Source organism: Perna viridis, chromosome 13 (assembly GCF_037379345.1).
Source record: "Perna viridis isolate PV_CMFRI_1.1 ecotype Kerala chromosome 13, ASM3737934v1, whole genome shotgun sequence".
In the NCBI taxonomy this organism is placed as follows: Eukaryota; Metazoa; Mollusca; class Bivalvia; order Mytilida; family Mytilidae; genus Perna; species Perna viridis.
Genome location: NC_142457.1, coordinates 22,092,662 through 22,112,184, shown reverse-complemented (window position 1 = coordinate 22,112,184; position 19,523 = coordinate 22,092,662). Strand labels below are relative to the sequence as shown.

General features: G+C 34.9%; 1 protein-coding gene and 1 long non-coding RNA gene across 2 annotated transcripts; one reads left to right on the top strand and one right to left on the bottom strand.

Annotated features, from left to right (window-relative positions):
• The first annotated feature begins 1,557 nt into the window (after positions 1-1,557).
• LOC148600000 (uncharacterized) lies at positions 1,558-13,556 on the top strand. Its single transcript, XR_015918138.1, has 5 exons — positions 1,558-1,633; positions 2,726-2,884; positions 5,462-5,601; positions 13,026-13,156; positions 13,443-13,556. It is a non-coding gene; the product is annotated as an uncharacterized LOC148600000 (long non-coding RNA).
• LOC148600001 (uncharacterized) lies at positions 8,331-9,231 on the bottom strand. The gene has a single exon (XM_088558452.1). The coding sequence runs from the start codon at positions 9,213-9,215 to the stop codon at positions 8,331-8,333; it is 885 nt and encodes a 294-aa protein (XP_088414578.1). The 5' UTR covers positions 9,216-9,231.
• Positions 13,557-19,523: the final 5,967 nt, after the last annotated feature.

The window sequence follows — 19,523 nt, the reverse complement described above, 5'->3', positions numbered from 1 at the left end:
AATATTTAATGCATTTAAGTATGGTAGAATATTGTCACTTTTTTGCTCGGGCAACTTGGTTACCCTATATTTAAAAATCACATATTTAAAAAAGTGCTTGTCACATTTCACTGAAACTTTGCAAATGCATTCAGTATGTGTATAGGAAGATACTTGTATAGTTATTTATTTTTTCTAAGACAGAAAGTGACTCTTTATTGTACCTAATAGAGGAGTGTGTTTACATATAAAATCAGCTGTTATTGCTCCAGTACTGATTATTTTTGTATTTTTATTTTTATATTTCTGTGTAGATAATGCCTTTGGGTACTGAAATTCTGTGAAGTTCTGGCTATTTTGGGGGGGAAAATTGGATTAGATTTCTATTTTTTTCAAATCTTTTTGTCAAAGGGGGTTTCAAATTGAAGTTTAGGGGTAAATTCCTACACACCCATGCTGAAAAAGTTCATTTTAGCAAAATGGAGGCATTTTACCAAAAGTACAGAACAAAGCTACAAGATCAATCAGCCCTTGGAGAGAACAGGGAATGTATTATATGGACAGGAACTTCAACACCCGATGGCAAATATGGGATTATAAATTGTAGATTTCCTGGTGCCATTGGCATTGAGTGGAAATCAGTTTATGTGCACAGGCTAGCATACATGATAGAGCATCAATCTGCTTATTTACCTGCAGTTGATGTTTCTCACTTGTGCCATAACACGAGGTGCATTAATGTTGCCCATTAGGTGTTAGAGCCTCACGGCTTTAACAACAGTAGGCAGACATGCGTGTCAAAAGGGGAATGTATTGGTCACATTGCCCCATTTCCACCTTGTTTAGTAGCCCTCAGGATGACAGACAATGATTTAGGTATTTTTGACAAAATTAAGGGAGGGGGAGGCCAGGCTAGGGGAAGGCAGTTTTTATTTATTTTATTTTTTATGTTTTTTTGCATCAACTAAGAATCTTTTTGAAAGATTTGGGTGGTCCTTAAAAGGACCTTTATGTCTGATTTTCTTCTTTCATCACTGGGGCATCTTCTTTTTGCAGTAATTGCTATGCTGCAGCAATCCTCTTTTTGTAATCAGGTCTCTTTTTGTTTTACTCTTTGTAGGCCTTGTGATTTTCCATGTTTAGAGCTATCTATTGAAGTCGTGGTTTTTTTTTACCTCAGTACGTTTTTCATATTGCTGGTGGTAAACAAAGTCTTTGTCCATCTTTTCGAAGAAAGTATAACAGTCATTTGAAATCTGTATTCCCAAATTCTTGCTCTTTTTTATGGCTGATGTACCAGGCCTGTATTTGTTGCGATGAACTGCAGAATGTAACCTCCCCTCCATATTTTTGCTATGGGTTACATTTTTAGGTAGGCTTACACTCAGGGCACGGTGGAAACCTTCATTCTTGTTCGTCGTGTGATACATTTTCATACTATTGATTGCTTCTTCACTTAGCATCATCTTTACCAGTTCAGTGGCTAATTTTTTGTCTGTTTTGTCCATTTTTAGCACAATGATTTTATAGCAGCTGATGTAGTAGGATCGCAACCACCAGTTACTTATTTCTGTTCCACCACAGACCATGGAATCCCTGAAGCAGGATGAGCAGTCCCCATCATAGCACTTTAGTGTAGCAGTTACAATTGCAGGTAAAATTTTACCAATTTTTCTATGTTTCTTTCAAGATCATTCATAAGTTGGTTTAAAATCATCGAACATCGACATCTCAAATCAAGGCTAAATTTCTGTTTCAATTCTTTAGTTTCCATTTTTGTTTTACCGTGGAACATGGTCTCACTAAACTCGGCATGTAATCCTGTATGAAACTGATGTTGGCTCAGGTGCACCGGGTCAGCAAGTCTCTGCACTTCCCACAAAGGTACCAAGGCTTGGATAGCATCTTCAACTCCTTGCGCCGACCTGGCATCTCCATCAGTAGTAGCATACCGAATAAGTGCTAGTTGGCTTCCTGCATCCTTTCCCATCTCATATTCTGACACAGGTGCCAATCTTTTGTGAGATGCATTACATCCTTCATGGCCTCCGGGACACACTACTTCAAAACCAAGTCCTCATAACCATGCTCCCTTCCAACATAATAGGTTTTGGGACACTGCAACAGTTATATATTTTTCTGTGTTTTGCTCTATCCCCAACATCTGTGACTGAGAAGCGTTAAGCCCTGGTTTTTCTCGGCTTGACCGACTTGAACCAGGATATCGACCATCTAGTGTCAAATCTACAAGATTTTCAGGCTTTCCCTTACTTCTGTTATCAGCTTTTACTAGTTCCGTTTTCTCCTTCATGTCTTCTATATTCAGGTCTATCATCTCCTTTGCTACTCTGTCTGAATTTCCCTGCATGCCACTTCTGCTAGGTGGTGGAACATTCAAACAGGCCAAAATCTCTTGTGTCTTCCTGTTTCCTATTGGACTGTCTAAGCCCAGTGATGCCAATCCAACATTTGAATTTAAAGGATTCGGTCCCAGCTTGTTGTTTTCAATTTCTTTGTAGAGCTTCACTACTCCATTGGACACAAACCAAAAGTTCTTGCATTTAATTTTGTACATAGCACCACAACCCCATTTCTTAATGGTATGGGATTCCATCTGAGGCTTATTGCAGGTACGTGGAGTTAATCTGTGTTGCTCGTATGCTGAGTTAAACAGAGCAAACATCTGTTCTTCATCAATGATGCGAGAATTTGAACTTAATGTTGTCCGTGTTTCATCTCTTTTCAGGTGAAGTGGTCGCAATATCATCTTCTGAGAATTATCAACAGCAGGATCATCATCATTTCCAAACTGGGAACAGCTGTCACTGCCAATGGTATACGGTTCTTCTGTATCAGCTTCAACATGCTTATCGTCTTGTTGGTGACCTTGGAAATTCATTCGGATGTAAGTTTTTGAATTATCTTCATCTGGTGAAGCTGCGTTCTCAGACACAAGACCTTTCAACCATAGAGTATGACTTTTCTTGTACCATCCAGCAGTCTTAGGTGTAGACCTCCTCTTTAGACCAGTTTTACCTTTGTTGTGTGGAGGATTGCCAGGAGCAAACATCTTGGAATATTTTTGCAGTCAGTCTTGGCAGCAAATTTTGATGTGATTTTTGCTTTCAAATGGCCACATTATATACTTTTCAGTTCTTTTACTAATTTAGATTGTATTTTTTTTATTCTGTTTATGTTTGTTTAGTCTTAGAAAGGCTCAGGTTGAAGTCTTTTATTTCCTTTATCAGATAAATTAACTGTAATAGGATTCTGGGATAACCCCTCTGAGTGCAGGGGGGGGGATCAAAGAAACATCAATAGAAATCAAATATGGTGTGCAAAATCTGTGAAATGGAAGAAATAAATTTGATTTAGAAATTTTCTTAGTGGTTTTATTAAAAACATGTTCTTGATTTGCCTTCCTGAATTTTCTTTCCAAAAAATAAATGATTTTGGCATTTTTTTTTTACTTTTTTCATCATTTTTCTGTCTAAATGTAACAAAATGTGATAAAACTATCTTTTTTTTTAAAAAAACATAAAGAAAAAGTCAATTTCTTTTCATTTTGTCAAAAAAAAATTGTCAAATTATGCAAATGTCCTGTAGAGCAAGCCAACAAGTTGTGAACTTCTATATCCTGAGCCTTTGAGTATTTGGTTAAATCAGCTGTTGTGAAAAATATTTATTTACACAGGGGATAATCATTTTGTCCCCAATTTGTGAATTGTTTCTAGTTTTTGTATCATTTCTTTATTTTATTATTACAATTTTATATTTTTTCATATCAAAGAAGTACTTCAAAAATTGCTTTTATTTGTTGTAGTTTTTTTCCATATTTTTACCATATTAAGAATTAGATAATTCATACTTATTTTCTAATAAGTGTTTTTTGTTAAAGCAGCTTTTATTACTGATAACATAATTATCTAAGAATAATTACCACTTTAGTTTTTGAGAAAATCTTTGTTTATAAAAAAAGTTAGAGAAGTTTTTAAATAAATGGTCATTTTCAGATTTTTGCTTTTTTCTAGTATAAGAAGGTGGTTAAGCAAGGCTCACAGTGGGTGTGTTGGAATCCAATTTGCCAGATCAAAAGTTGTTGGATTTAACCGAAACTTGTCAGAATGATGACACATATATAAAAATTGTCAAAAAACTTCTTTATTTTGAATTCTAGAACTTGACCGCAACTAATAGAGGAGTGTTTTTACATATAAAATCAGCAGTTATTGCTCCAGTACTGATTATTTTTGTATTTTTTTATATATCTGTGTAGATAATGCCTTTGGGTACTGAAATATGTAAGAAGAAGTTTATTTTTCTGAAATTCTGTGAAATTCTGGCTATTTTGGGGAAAATTGGATTAGATTTCTGAAGTTTAGGGGTAGATTCCTACACACCCATGCTGAAAAAGTTCATTTTAGCAAAATGGAGGCATTTTACCAAAAGTACAGAACAAGGCTACAAGATCAATCAGCCCTTGGAGAGAACAGGGAATGTATTATATGGACAGGAACTTCAACACCCAATGGCAAATATAGGATTATAAATTGTAGATTTCCTGGTGCCATTGGGTGGAAATCGGTTTATGTGCACAGGCTAGCATACATGATAGAGCATCAATCTGCTTATTTACCTGCAGTTGATGTTTCTCACTTGTGCCACAACACTAGCTGCATTAATGTTGCGCACTTGGTGTTAGAGCCTCACGGCTTTAACAACAGTAGGCAGACATGCGTGTCAAAAGAGAATGTGTTGGTCACATTGCCCCATTGCCACCATGTTTAGTAGCCCTCAGGATGACAGACAATGATTTAGGTATTTTTGACAAAATTAAGGGAGGGGGAGGCCAGGCTAGGGGAAGGCAGTCTTTATTTATTTTATTTTTTATTTATTTTTTTTTTCATCAACTAAGAATCTTTTTGAAAGATTTAGGTGGTCCTTAAAAGGACCTTTATGTTTGATTTTCTTCTTTCATCACTGGGGCATCTTCTTTTTGCAGTAATTGCCATGCTGCAGCAATCCTGGTACAGCATCTAGTTGGCTCTTTTTGTAATCAGGTCTCTTTTTGTTGTGCTCTTCGTAGGCCTTGTGATCTTTCATGTTTTGAGCTATCTGTTGAAGTTGTGTGTTTTTGTTTACCTCAGTACGTTTTTCATATTGCTGGTGGTAAACAAAGTCTTTGTCCATCTTTTCGAAGAAAGTGTTACATTCATTTGAAATCTGTATTCCCAAATTCTTGCTCTTTTTTATGGCTGATGTACCAGGCCTGTTGTTGTTGCGATGAACTGCAGAATGTATACTCCCCTCCATATTTTTGCTATCGGGTTACATGTTTAGGTAGGCTTACACTCAGTGCACGGTGGAAACCTTCATTCTTGTTCATCGTGTGATACATTTTCATACTATTGATTGCTTCTTCACTTAGTATCATCTTTACCAGTTCAGTGACTAATTTTTTGTCTGTTTTGTCCATTTTTAGCACAATGATGTTATAGCAGCTGAGGTAATAGGATCGCAACCACCAGTTACTTGTTTCTGTTCCACCACACACCATGGAATCCCTGAAGCAGGATGAGCAGTCCCCATCATAGCACTTAAGTGTAGCAGTTACAATTGCAGGTAAAATTTTACCAATTTTTTCTATGTTTCTTTCATGATCATTCATCAGTTGGTTTAAAATCATCGAACATCGACATCTCAAATCAAGGCTAAATTTCTGTTTCAATTCTTTATTTTCCATCTTTGTTTTACCGTGGAACATGGTCTCACTAAACTGGGCATGTAATCCTGTACGAAACTGATGTTGGCTCAGGTGCACCGGGTCAGCAAGTCTCTGCACTTCCCACAAAGGTACCAAGGCTTGGATAGCATCTTCAACTCCTTGCGCCGATCTGGCATCTCATTCAGTAGTGGCATACCGAATTAAAATATCCTGTGGTGCTAGTTGGCTTCCTGCATCCTTTCCCATCTCATATTCTGACACAGGTGCCAATCTTTTATGAGATGCATTACATCCTTCATGGCCTCCAAGACACACTACTTCAAAACCAAGTTCTCGTAACCATGCTCCCTTCCAACATAATAGGTTTTGGGACACTCCAACAATGATATATTTTCTGTCTGTGTTTTGCTCTATCCCCAACGTCTGTGACTGAGAAGCGTTAAGCCCTGGTTTTTTTTTTTTTTTTGGCTTGAGCGACTTGAACCAGGATATCGACCATCTAGTGTCAAATCTACAAGATTTTCAGGCTTTCCCTTACTTCTGTTATCAGCTTTTACTAGTTCTGTTTTCTCCTTCATGTCTTCTATATTCAGGTCTATCATCTCCTTTGCTACTCTGTCTGAATTTCTCTGCATGCTACTTCTGCTAGGTGGTGAAACATTCAAATGGGCCAAATTCTCTTGTGTCTTCCTGTTTCCTAATGGCCTGTCTAAGCCTACTGATGCCAATCCAACATTTGAATTTGAAGGATAATCATTTTGTCCCCAATTTGTGAATTGTTTCTAGTTTTTGTATCATTTCTTTATTTTATTATTACAATTTTATATTTTTTCATATCAAAGAATTACTTTAAAAATTGCTTTTATTTGTTGTAAATGTGGTTTTTTTTTCCATATTAAGAATTAGATAATTCATACTTATTTTCTAATAAGTGTTTTTTGTTAAAGCAGCTTTAATTACTGATAACAAAATTATCTAAAAATAATTACCACTTTAGTTTTTGAGAAAATCTTTGTTTAGAAAAGAAGTTAGAGAAGTTTTTAAATAAGTGGTCATTTTCAGATTTTTGCTTTTTTCTAGTATAAGAAGGTGGTTAAGCAAGGCTCACAGTGGGTGTGTTGGAATCCAATTTGCCAGATCAAAAGTTGTTGGATTTAACCAAAACTTGTCCAAATGATGGCATATATATCAAAATTGTCAAAAAACTTCTTTATTTTGAATTCCAGAACTTGACCGCAACTTATAAGAGAGGTCACATTTTTGTAAAACATGCTATTTTTATATGTTTTGGGTTTTTTTTTTCTTAGAATTCTTGGAATAAACATGAAATGTGGCAAAAAAAAAACTATTTCTTTTTTCATTTTTTTTTGCATTTTAGTCCAAAAATGGGTTTCTATGGGATTTTGAATGTAAAACTCATAATGCTTATGGCATCAGGGTAAAATTGGGCAAATGAGCTAATTATTGTCTCATTTTGAGTTTTTTGCACACACAGTGTCATAATAATAGCAAATAAACACTATTCATCAGCAGTAGACAGGGTAAAGGTAAAAATTTTAACATTTAGAATTTGTTTTTAACCTGCGGCAAAGGTCATTTGGCAAAATTACAGTGTTAGTCAATTGTCTCAACCTCTTGGAATACTCCCTTGCACTGCATTGGTATGAAATTCTGGATTATGGGAGGGAAATGTCTTAAAAATGTAAAAACAACCATGATTTCCCATTCTTTTACATATATTTTGAATAAATGTGCCACTTAAACCCCTACTGAGTTGAGAAAAAACACTTATTTTGGAGCCGGTCATACACTAAAAAGCCTAAAAGCAGAAAAAAACCTGACTTGATATGAAAAAGAAACATCCAGATGAGTTCATATGTACCACATAAGCATCAAAACATGCATTTTAAAATATCTTTTCACTATTTTGTGGCTGTAGGGGTAAAATCTTAGTATAAACAGCATATTTACCAAAACCCGCAGTTTTACAACCCTGGTCCTGGCTTGATTTTAATTACCCCATCTGGTTCATTCCACCTATTCCAACATTTTGAAATTTAAGTTAAAAAAACAAAAATTTCATGTTGGAATAGGTGGAATTATTGTGTAAACATTGGACAAACAATCGGATTAGCTTGTAAAAACATTATTTAATTGGTGATGTTAATTACAGGTAAAAAGGTGATTTTTTGTAAGAATGTTGGAATTAATATGTTTTGTAAATGTATCCTTTGCTAACTTCAGTACAGTTATTTTTGATTTTTTTAATGTTTATTGGGAAACTGTGCTATAAAAACTGATTTTGTCTGATATTGTATTGTTGTATTCTGTTATATTTGTGATTACTTTGTCTGAATCATGCCTCCTGGTATCTTCATGGAATAAATGATTTGAACATGAGAAAAAGAAATTAAAACTAAATAAATTCATTTTTTTATTTTGTACATTTGATTATATATAAACAACATATTGAACAACTAAATTATTTAGCACTAACAAAAGTCATTGATCAGAAAGAAGCACAAATATAAACAAATTACTAAAATCATACTGCAATATTGCAAAAGTTAATTCAAGACAAAAAGCACAAATATACTGTTGAAACACAAATAAAACATAATAAATTTCAGTCAATGTGTAACAAGTAAGATGCGGCATCAGCATACTGGACTTGTGTGAGTTCCTGGTTTTGAAGTCTGGTTTTCAGGTTGGCGAGTCTGTTGTCTATCTCTCTATATTTTCTTTTCTTTAGTACTCGTTTACCACCAGCTGAATACTGTATTAGAGTCAATGCGTGTATTGCTTCTTCTTTTTTGAGTAGTCGAATCATGTTGAAAATGTTCGGGTGTGGTGATTTTACAAGTTTCTTCAACTTCCCATGCCAACCTTCAAGGTGATTTGTAGTTCTGGGTCCCTCTGTGGCGTAGTGGTTCCAGAGGTTGCGATGGCCTTCAACCCAGTAGCTGGTGACGTAGTCGGTGAAACCTAAAGTGTCAGTGTTGGTGTCAGCATCGTTGATGTCCTCAAGTGCATTAAACCATACGTCTTCAACAGTGTTTGGTGGTAGTAGTGGTAGTACAGCTGCTCTACGAACTAGTTGGTGGACATACTCATCATCTTTGTATGCAGTTTGAAGGCCATGTTTCTGTGCATTTCTCCATATACACCGGGTGTAGTGGAGGAAACAACCTTTGATGTTGATGCCAGGGAATACTGCGTAGGCGGCATTGTGTACTGCTGTTTCGTAGTCTACAAACATGGTTGTCGGGTGAAGAGGAGTGTTGTTGGTGTTACATAGATCTTTGAGTATACTGAGTAGTCGAATATACATTGGTTGTTCTTTACCGGGTAGTAAACTGTACACCAGTGGAAACATAGTTCCATCAACCATAGCGTGAAGAGTATATAACTGGTAAAAGTAGGTAGGGCATGAGTAAAATGTACCATCAGCATAAATAGTAGTAGCTGCAGCTAAGTGAGTAAGGTTGGTTGGTGTACTAAATATCAACATGCGGCCATGTGTGTTGTCATCTGCTAAAAGAAATTGTTGTCGAACAGTTGTTTCAGCCCATTCACCCTCAATATTAATATCAGCTACTGAGTTTGGTAGTGCGGGTAGTAGTTTGTGTCTCTCGTTGTATAGGCTGCCTTTACAGGACTGGAAAGTTGGTATGACTTTGTTTGAAACGAGATTATGTGTGTCATCATTCCACTCATTTTCACTCAAAATTTATTTTGTAGGAAAATTTATAAACAGTAATTTTTCATATTTAATTCTCAGGTAAATTTTACCGGTAAAACTAATTAATTACTAATTATTGTAACAACATATTAGGCTATAATAACATCTATTGTTCTCTGCATGTTGGAATAGGTAGAATATGTAATTTCAAAATGTTGGAATAGCTAGAAGACACCCCCCTCTGATAGTTTACTCTAAAACACTGCCTCTGGTTGTTTTTAAAGTACATTTAATGTGTCTATAGCACTTTGGAAGTAAGTTTGGTTTGATTCATTCTTTTTAGCTTCTAAAAATGAGTTTTTATATAAGTACTCCAGCACTATGTGAAAATGCTCTAACACTGCAGTGTCATGTATGAAAACACATATTTCTGTCTTAAATCAGATGGAAAGCTAACTAGCTGGTGTTTTCTACTTCAGAAACATGCAATGCAATAGAAATAAAGAGAAAAAAAAGAGACAATCTGTCAAATATTTGAATTGAGGCTATTTAGAGGACACTTCTTCACCCAATCTGCAAAAAGTTGAAGTCGCAACATATACCATTGATACAAAATTTGCCATTAATCATTTATTTTTCAACAAATCTCTGTAAACTTTGCAGTTAGACTTAGAAATGAATAGGCTTTCCACAGATGAAGCCTTCACTTGAGTTTCAAAATAAGCCGATCTAATAAGAGAGGTCACATTTTTGTAAAACTTGCTATTTTTATATGTTTTGAGGGTTTATTTCTCAAAATTCTTGGAATAAACATGAAATGTGGCAAAAAAAAAACTATTTCTTTTCTCATTTTTTTGCATTTTGGTCCAAAAATGGGTTTCTGTGGGATTTTGAATGTAAAACTCATAATTGCTTATGGCATCAGGGTAAAATTGGGCAAATGAGCTAATTATTGTCTCATTTTGAGTTTTTTGCACACACAGTGTCATAATAATAGCAAATAAACACTATTCATCAGCAGTAGACAGGGTAAAGGTAAAAATTTTAACATTTAGAATTTGTTTTTAACCTGCGGCAAAGGTCATTTGGCAAAATTACAGTGTTAGTCAATTGTCTCAACCTCTTGGAATACTCCCTTGCACTGCGTTGGTATGAAATTCTGGATTATGGGAGAGAAATGTCTTAAAAATGTAAAAACAATTATGATTTCCCATTCTTTTACATATATTTTGAATAAATGTGCCACTTAAACCCCTACTGAGTTGAGAAAAAACACTTATTTTGGAGCCGGTCATACACTAAAAAGCCTAAAAGCAGAAAAAAACCTGACTTGATATGAAAAAGAAACATCCAGATGAGTTCATATGTACCACATAAGCATCAAAACATGCATTTTAAAATATCTTTTCACTATTTTGTGGCTGTTGGGGTAAAATCTTAGTATAAACAGCATATTTACCAAAACCCGCAGTTTTACAACCCTGGTCCTGGCTTGATTTTAATTACCCCATCTGATAGTTTACTCTAAAACACTGCCTCTGGTTGTTTTTAAAGTACATTTAATGTGTCTATAGCACTTTGGAAGTAAGTTTGGGTTGATTCATTCTTTTTAGCTTCTAAAAATGAGTTTTTATATAAGTACTCCTGCACTATGAGAAAATGCTCTAACACTTAGACTTAGAAATGAATAGGCTTTAGGGAGTAACAAGTGTTGTGGTAGGACTGCAGACCCTCTTTGACAGTTGTGAGTATAGAAGTTAAAAGTTTTGAAAGAGGTTTGATGGTACATTTTGCAGATCCGGCTATGAAATGTTGTTTGTATGGATTCTTGCGGAGTTAAGAAATCCAGTACATAGACAGTAAATCACAATTATCGTCCTTGGTAGAGAGACCAAAAGAGGATATCACAGATTTATGGTTTTCAACAATCTGTTCTTTGGAGAGTGTGGTAGCAGTATAGGTCTTATCACTGCTTTTATTTTCTACATCTACCTCTGATAATAAACATTGGATGTAAAACGTTATGCAGACAAAAACAATGTTGTTTTGGGCTTTGTCTGCTGGTATGACAACATATTTGTCATGTAAAACCTTGCCAACAATACACCTTACTCAGAATGTTACAAATATTTGAAGTCCTTTTCCATCTGCCAGTTTTTGCAGCTGATGAAAAATTCCTAAACTACATATGTAACTTACATAACTTGACAAAATGATAAATGGCATTAAGTCTAATACATCAAAAAGGGAACCTGAAACTTTTTAGTCGGACTTCGCTCGCACATACCTGATAAGGCCATTGCCCTCCTCATATTAACTTCTGGGCCTTTGCCTTTCAGTCCTTCTGAATAATTGACCGTCAAGCCAAAACTTATACTCTTGATTTGGACAATGTACTACCCACACTACTTCGACTGTGAGGTACATGTAGCTAAAATATTTATGCCGTGTAGTTTTTTGTTGTTGTTGAAAAAACATGGCTTCTGAATGTTTACAAAAATGTAGCTGTCTTTGTAAGAATTATACAAATTCTGTAAAATATGATATACCCTAAAAAGGCTACATATTTTTATTTTTGTTATTAACTTGTTTTATAGGTCTTTATGATGAAATGAATAATTATTCATTCCAATCTGTCTGCTCTTTGTAGATAATCCACATGAAAAATCCAACAGTTTCGATTATATTTTACTGTCAATTACAGAGTTATCTCCCATAACTTTGAATTCTACAGTATATTCTATATAATTTTTATCTCCTTAGAGCATGGGTTATATAAAAAACCACGTTAATAATTTATTTCTGTTAACTATAACACATTAATTAAAATATCAAAAATAAAAATATATAGGCTTTCCAACCATGCATCACATTTTGCATGGTTCTTATCTGGAGTGCTACTTCATGTTTCACCTTACAGGCGCTTTGTAAAACCTAGTTTTAACCAACCATTTATACATGTAATTATTTTGAAATGCCTGAGTATTCCAACTCTTAGTCAGGACCATTGCAGTGTCAGAGTTTCTTTTAATTGACTTGATTATGGATTGGAGAAGTGTTTGGTAATTTTGTTGGTACCCTTACTTAATAGGGTATGTAAGTCTCGTCACGTGACTCCATGATTTTATGAGAATGGGTCCCCATTCAAATGCATAGAGACTTGTCATTAACACATCAATGGGTTCAATACTAAGAGCAAATTTTTTTTGTGTAGAAATACTGATAAAAAATGACAAATACCTTGTTCTAAATTCTAAAAAATATTATGAAAAGCATAAAATATAAGATTTTGCATTGTGATTCTGCGGACACCGCTTCATGGCGTAAACAAACACTTACACCTGCATGACTTAATATAGAAGTTTTCAAAGTAGATGCACACTTATTACGTTGACCACATTCTTGAAAAGTTTTGGTGCAAATTACTGTTACGATACATATTATAGTTTACGACAAGTCTGGAATAACAATTTTTTATCAAACTTTAGTGATATTCTTTCTGTAAACCTTGAATTGTCCGTGACTCAGTCCGAGGCCTAATTTTCATAGCATAAAACATAAGAATTTCATGTATTATGGTAATATTGTGACAAATTGTACTTTTTTCATGTAATAAATACAATATTCTGTCTTATATAGGTATAAGCAATCAATAATAGATGTCAATGGCCGGGTTTTAGAGGTTTGACTGAACAAAGTGCCCTGCCGCAGCACCACAGCCATATGTATTTGAACACTTGATTTGAAAATAACCTTCTTAGATGATTCATGTAAGTATTTTTATTTGATAGCATACACTGCACAATCATATTGTGTAGTTAGAATGCTGATTTTATCCTTTACCAGAAAAAAAACTGCATTTTAGTTGAAAAAATGTGTTTTTCAATACCTAATTTCCCTCGGCCAATAGCAAGAAATGGATAAAAGAAGCTAATTTTACAGATTTTCGTGTATTAGAGCTATGTTTCTGTCAAACTAATGATGAAACAATGTTGTATTTTGTTCATCTTTCATTATTTATGGAATGAACAGCATTGAATTTATTTTTTTTTTCAGGAGGGAAAAAAGCTGTCTTGCATGATGTGCACAGTGGTTCTAATATGCCCTGGCAAGGATCAAAACAATGTACCAGAGCTCTGTAACTTCTTAATTGTGTCATAAAATGGATGTACTTACTGAAAAAACACTTTTCCTGTTTGTTCATTCAGATGAGTGGAGGTACAGGGAAAAGAGTAATATTTATTTCCCTGCATTAGGTTGACCAATCATATACCCTATTCAGATGAAGGCACGAAACCAAAATTAATTTTCCCACTGTCTTTTTTATAGCCTTTCTGTAATTTAAATAATTCCACCAGCGCAATTCAATTCAGATTTTTTTTTAATTTGAACCTTCCAACAACTTATATAAAAAATATTAAAAAAATTACCATTTTTTTTTCAATTTATATGCATAAACACAGAGATACCCTAAAAAATGACCCAAAATGGCTTCCGGATGTCACAAACTTGACCTTTTTTACCTCACCAAATCACAACCTAAATGTCAAATTTCTCATTTCAACACATCTACTAAAATAATTTCATTATTCCTCTTCCATTTGAGTATAAAAAGTATAAGAAATTCTGTAAGGAAGTGTTTCTAAAAAAATTTTGAAAAATCCCCTATTATTATAGCAACTATATTCGTACACAATGAAAACCTAAGGGAAGATAATTGTGGTCTTGTACCTATTAGATGCGCTAAAGTTAAAATATTGTAATAAAAAAAAAAACATTTTCTGTCATTTCATCATATTTCCAATCGTTCTGCAAAGTTTCGATCAGTCCATTATCAAGCCCGCAAACCAGCTTCAAAGACAGCTACCCAAAACTGTTTTCAGCTCTTCTTTCTTATGTGAAAAATTCAAAAAGTTAGATATGACCACTTTTATCAATATTGCAATAACATGTTTACATTTTGAGATATTTTCACCAACTAAAGTGTTTTTTTTTCTCTTGGATAATTATAGTATTTGAATTACAAATTTCTTTTATCAAAATAGTTTTAACGTGGTTTATTTTTTTTTTCAAATTCCAAATATGGAAAAAAATAGAATTGAATCAAATGAAGCTAAAATTAAAAATACTTCTTCATAAAAAAATAGAAAAAAATATGAATTACTTTAATGACTCAGAAAACAGCCCCAATTTACAGATTCTTGATAAGTTGAAAAGTATTTGTGGAAATAATTATTTTCTACAGGTGCCGATATGACCAATAATCTAAAGGCTCAGGGTTGCATACTCATACATAAAGTTTTTCAGATAAGAACACTTTTGAATAATTACACAGGTATTTTAGGAATTTTTTATCACAGCAAGTTTTTTTCTTCACATTTTAAAGAAAACAAAATTGATTTATCACATTTGGGTCTCAAAGAAAGAAAATTATAATATAGTGGTGCAAAAATGTTCAATTTCATTTTTTTTTATTTTTTCTAAAGGCATTTTTTTTTTCACTAATATCTACTTAAAACTACAAAAACAATCCCAAATCAAATATTTGTTATCAATAATACGGAATTAAACCACCATATTGGCTTTCTTTTGATGATTCTTTGAAAAACCCCCATCACTCAGGGGGCGATCTAATATCCTATTAAGATGAAATTATCTGATCTAACGAGTAAAAAACTGCACCCTGAGCCTTATTAGAACTAAGTAAACATTGTCAGCGTCTAGAAATTCTCACCTAAACTATCAAAAGAACCAAAAAGTATAAATAGTAGCCTTTTTGCGACTAAAATCATACCCAATTTTGTTGCGGAACCATACAAGAAGAAGATTCAAATATGTTTACTGATGGTAATACTCCATACAACAAGGCAAAACTGGTCTAGCAGGAAGCCACAAGGTTAGTAATGCTGGACGGTTCAAGAAAGGTCATACTCCATGGTCGAAAGGTCTCGTTTTTGAGAATGCAGTTTCATCAGATGACGAAGAGTCAAAAGCTTACATCCGAATGAATCTGCAAGATCACCAACAAGATGGCATCAAAGCTGATTCCGTATCCAGGACTGACAGCTCACAGGTGGTAAAAGAAGATGGAAGTGGTGTGAATAAATCCAGTATGATCCTGCGGCCACGGTACCTGAAAGCAGACAAAGAAAAGGTGACATCACATAATTCTCATATTGTTGAGAGTGAAAAGATGTTTGACATGTTCAACTTGGCATACCAACAGCACAGGGAAACACCAAAAACTTGCAAGAGGCCATGGATTGAGCCACATAGTGACATAAAATGGGGTGCCTGTATCATGTTCAGAGTTCGGTGTGCAAACTGTTGGTTTGCGACTCCAACATTAGCAAAGTTGTACTCAGAAGTTGAAAACAACAAGCCAGGGCCAAATACAGCCGGTACTAACATTGCACTAGTTTCAGCAGGACTAGATAGTCCAATAGGAAGCACCAAGACCCAGGAGATTTTAGCGCGTGTAAGTGTTCCACCTCCATGCAAGAGTGGTATGCAGAGAAACACCGATCGAATTTCTAAAGTTATGGTAAAGCAGAACAAGGACAACATGCAAGATAAGGTTGAACAAGTGAAAGCATACAACAAAAAGAAGGGACAACCAGAAAATGTGATAGATGTGACCTTAGATGGCAGGTAACCAACTGCAACAAGGTCCAGCAGAAAGAAACCAGGGTTAAATGCATCACAGGCACAGATGCTTGCGATTGAACAAAATACTCCATGGAAGTTTGTAGCCGCAGCATCTTCACTAAACCAGCTATGTTGGAAGGGAGCTTGGCTCAGAGGAAAGGGATTTGATGCAGAGTGCCCAGGCCATGAAGGTTGTACTGCTACCCTTCATAGAACTATACCAATATCAGAATATGCCATAGGAAAAGAAATTGGAAATCAGCTTGCACTGCAAGGTATGCTTATCCGTTATGCCACAACAGATGGAGATGCACGTTCCGCTAAAGGAGTAGAAGATGCCATACATGTACTGTATCCTATGTGGGAAGGGCAGAGACTGGCTGACCCAGTACATCTAAGCCAACGTCAATTCCGATCGGGAATGCGAGCAGAGTTTAGTGAGACCATGTTTTATGGACAAACTAAAGAAGAGAACAAAGACTTGAAGAAAATTATTAGCCCGGACTTGAAGTGTCCCAGTTCCATGATACTGAACCAGTTAATGAATGAATATAACAAGGACACAGAAAAAGTTTGTAAAAAACTACCTACCATCCTTTCAACTACAGTCCAGTGTTATGGTGGAGACTGTTCATCTTGCCTTAAGGAGTCTGTGGTATGCAAAGGTACAGTCAGTGGTAACTGGTACATCAGATCCTTTTACCTCAGCACTTCACTGTGCTGAAAATAGATGAAATTGATGAAATTATACAGCTAGAACTACTGAAAATGATACTTAGAGAGGAAGCAGTTAATAGCATGAGAATGTTCCACACAACAAATAAAAAAGAAGGAGTTCATCGTGCATTGAGTGTGAGTTTACCAAAAAATGTAACTCATTGAAAAAACATGGAAGGATGTTAAAACTGTAGCATTGCATTTGCTCGAAGTATGCCTTCATAAAACTCCGAAGTTGTCGGTTTCAATTTATTATATAAACTTATAAATTTGCCTCAACGGATCGCTTTACACAATTATGACAAATTAAAACAAAAAATCAAAAACAAAAAAAAAAAACGACCACATTACTTTGTACAGAACACCCAATCAAGTTAACAACGAAACTTTATTAAACCCAGTATATTTGTTTAAATTTTGTCATCTGCAATTGTTCTAACATAAAGCATGCAAAAGCTAAATCTTAAAAAAATGTTGCAAGTATCATTTATATTCTCTCCAAAAAGTAGTAAAAGTCTTTTTACACCATATCAGACTTTTTTTTTATTTTATATTTTAGGACATTGTTCCACGTATGTGATAAACATGGAAAGACTTTTGTTATAGTGTGATCATGCTAAAACAAGTGTGACCTATTCGTACGCATTCTGGTATTGGGTTTTTACTTGCTTCGTCTGAAAAGGAAAGAAAAGTGATTCCAACATTCGATCAATGAAGAACTTGATCATTTTGTTCTGCAAATTCAGTTTCCAACCAATCGCAACTTCTCGGTCAATCTCGCGGATTCCGAGCATAGCCGGGATTGGCCAAGGGTGTACTGATTGGTTTCCAAATTGAGTCGTTTAGACCACATTCTCATTTTCCCTTGGTCGCGTAAGTTACTTACTAACTTTGTACATGAAAAAAGTTGTGTTTATTCAAAAATATAATACATTGTTGTTTCTCCACAAAATGGTACACCTAGATATGATTATATAGTTCTTGGTAGAGATTCCTCATACTTTGTAAAAAAAATAATCCCAAATCCTCTTCCAAATATACAGAAAATGTTTTCAAAATGCTGGAATTTTTTATCGACAACATATTTGTTCAGTGTGGTGGGCGCGTTTTTCAACAAACGGTCGGTATTCCAATGGGAACAAATTTTGCTCCTCTACTTGTTGACCTATTCCTACACTCTTATGAGGTTTACTTTACAGCTGATCTGATCAGAAAGAAAGAGCATCGTTTAGATAGATCTTTTAATCTCAGTTTCCGCTATATAGATGACGTACTTTCGTTAAACAATCCTAGTCTCGGGGACTTGATACATCGCATCTACCCCAAAAACTTAAGATCAAAGATACTACAGAAACTGTAAAGTCAGCCTCATATCTTGACCTACACTTAGAGATCTATGGTAAAAGAAAACTTTCCTTTCATCCGTGGCAACAGCCCTGGATTACATTCTTTTGATTACCGCTATAATCTTGGTTCCCTTGATTATTCTTCAGTACCTGCGTATGGAGTTTTCATATTACAACTCATAGGTTATGTCAGAGCTTGCCATAACTACACAGACTTTTGGAACGCGCTACGACTCTTACAGTTAGGCTTCTGAAACAAGGTTATGTTGCTATAGGAATGAAGTCATAACTATAGAAGTTTTATGGCCGCCATCATGTACTCGTGGACCGTTATGTTGTATCCATCTGCACCATGAAAACTGATTTGTTCATCATGTCATAGTTTTCCTTTCCTCTTTCGTCTACCTGGACTTGACTTTTTTATGAGCATCTCGCTTGGTGTTTCTAGAAAAACATTGGACATTTACCCTATCGGTGTACCTAGTCCATGCGCCCAGGTTTTATTAGAGTCCGAGTTGCTCATTTGCTTTTGTTACTTGTGTGTATTGTTTTTAGTTAGTTAATGTTCTTTGTTGTGTATGTCTATTTTCCATGTTTGGTCTTTGTCCCTGGATTATTTCCTTTGATTTCAGTAGAAATGTTTATTGAGGTTGATAATATATGAATAAGAATAGAGACACGAGAAGAAAAAAATCGGTTCTGGTTTAATCCGTAAAACATCAGAATTGTGTTGTTTTTACTAGTTTGATAGAATCAAATTTTCTCATAAAACAGTTCATTGTATTAAAACGGAATAGATTATACTCGTAAGGGTTTACACAAAACGGAACTTCTGTCGTTTGTCGTTTTCCGTAATCACCTATTTTCACTGCGTTTCCTTGCTTGCATAAAATAATTCGATATGGTCACATTTGTCAGCAAATAAGATATTTCCACCATAGAGTCATGATTCTCTACATCATATAAATTTTTGTGTTTGATGACCCTTGTTATCATTACGTTAAATCAGAAATAATACACAACCATCGCACTGTTTCCTACGACTTTGGTTCTTGTGTTGCTGATGAGCGTGTACAGTCAGTGATCCAGTAGGGGTGCAGGAGGTTAACAGCCCTTTTTTACTGCAGAATTTGTCATTTTTTGTGTAAAATTGACAGAAAATGGCAAATAATGTCCTAGCACCCTCTTTTTCTGAGGAACCTCGACTAGCACTCGTCTTTTGGACAAGTCTGAATCCAGCCCTGACAGTACACATTTGTACCAAAAATTGCATTGTATTTATGATTTGTATTCTTTTAATTGTCGATGACACTGCTCTTAAGATCATTGGAATGAAATCAGTCCACATTACTTTGATGCTTAGATGAGATTAATACAAACGTTCTAATGATTTGTTAGAGTTGTTTCCCTTACTCTACGGGTACCC

Bases quoted from the DNA above. Each gene is read 5' to 3' on its own strand.
- LOC148600001 (XM_088558452.1), bottom strand. From the start codon at position 9,215: ATGTTGATATTTAGTACACCAACCAACCTTACTCACTTAGCTGCAGCT.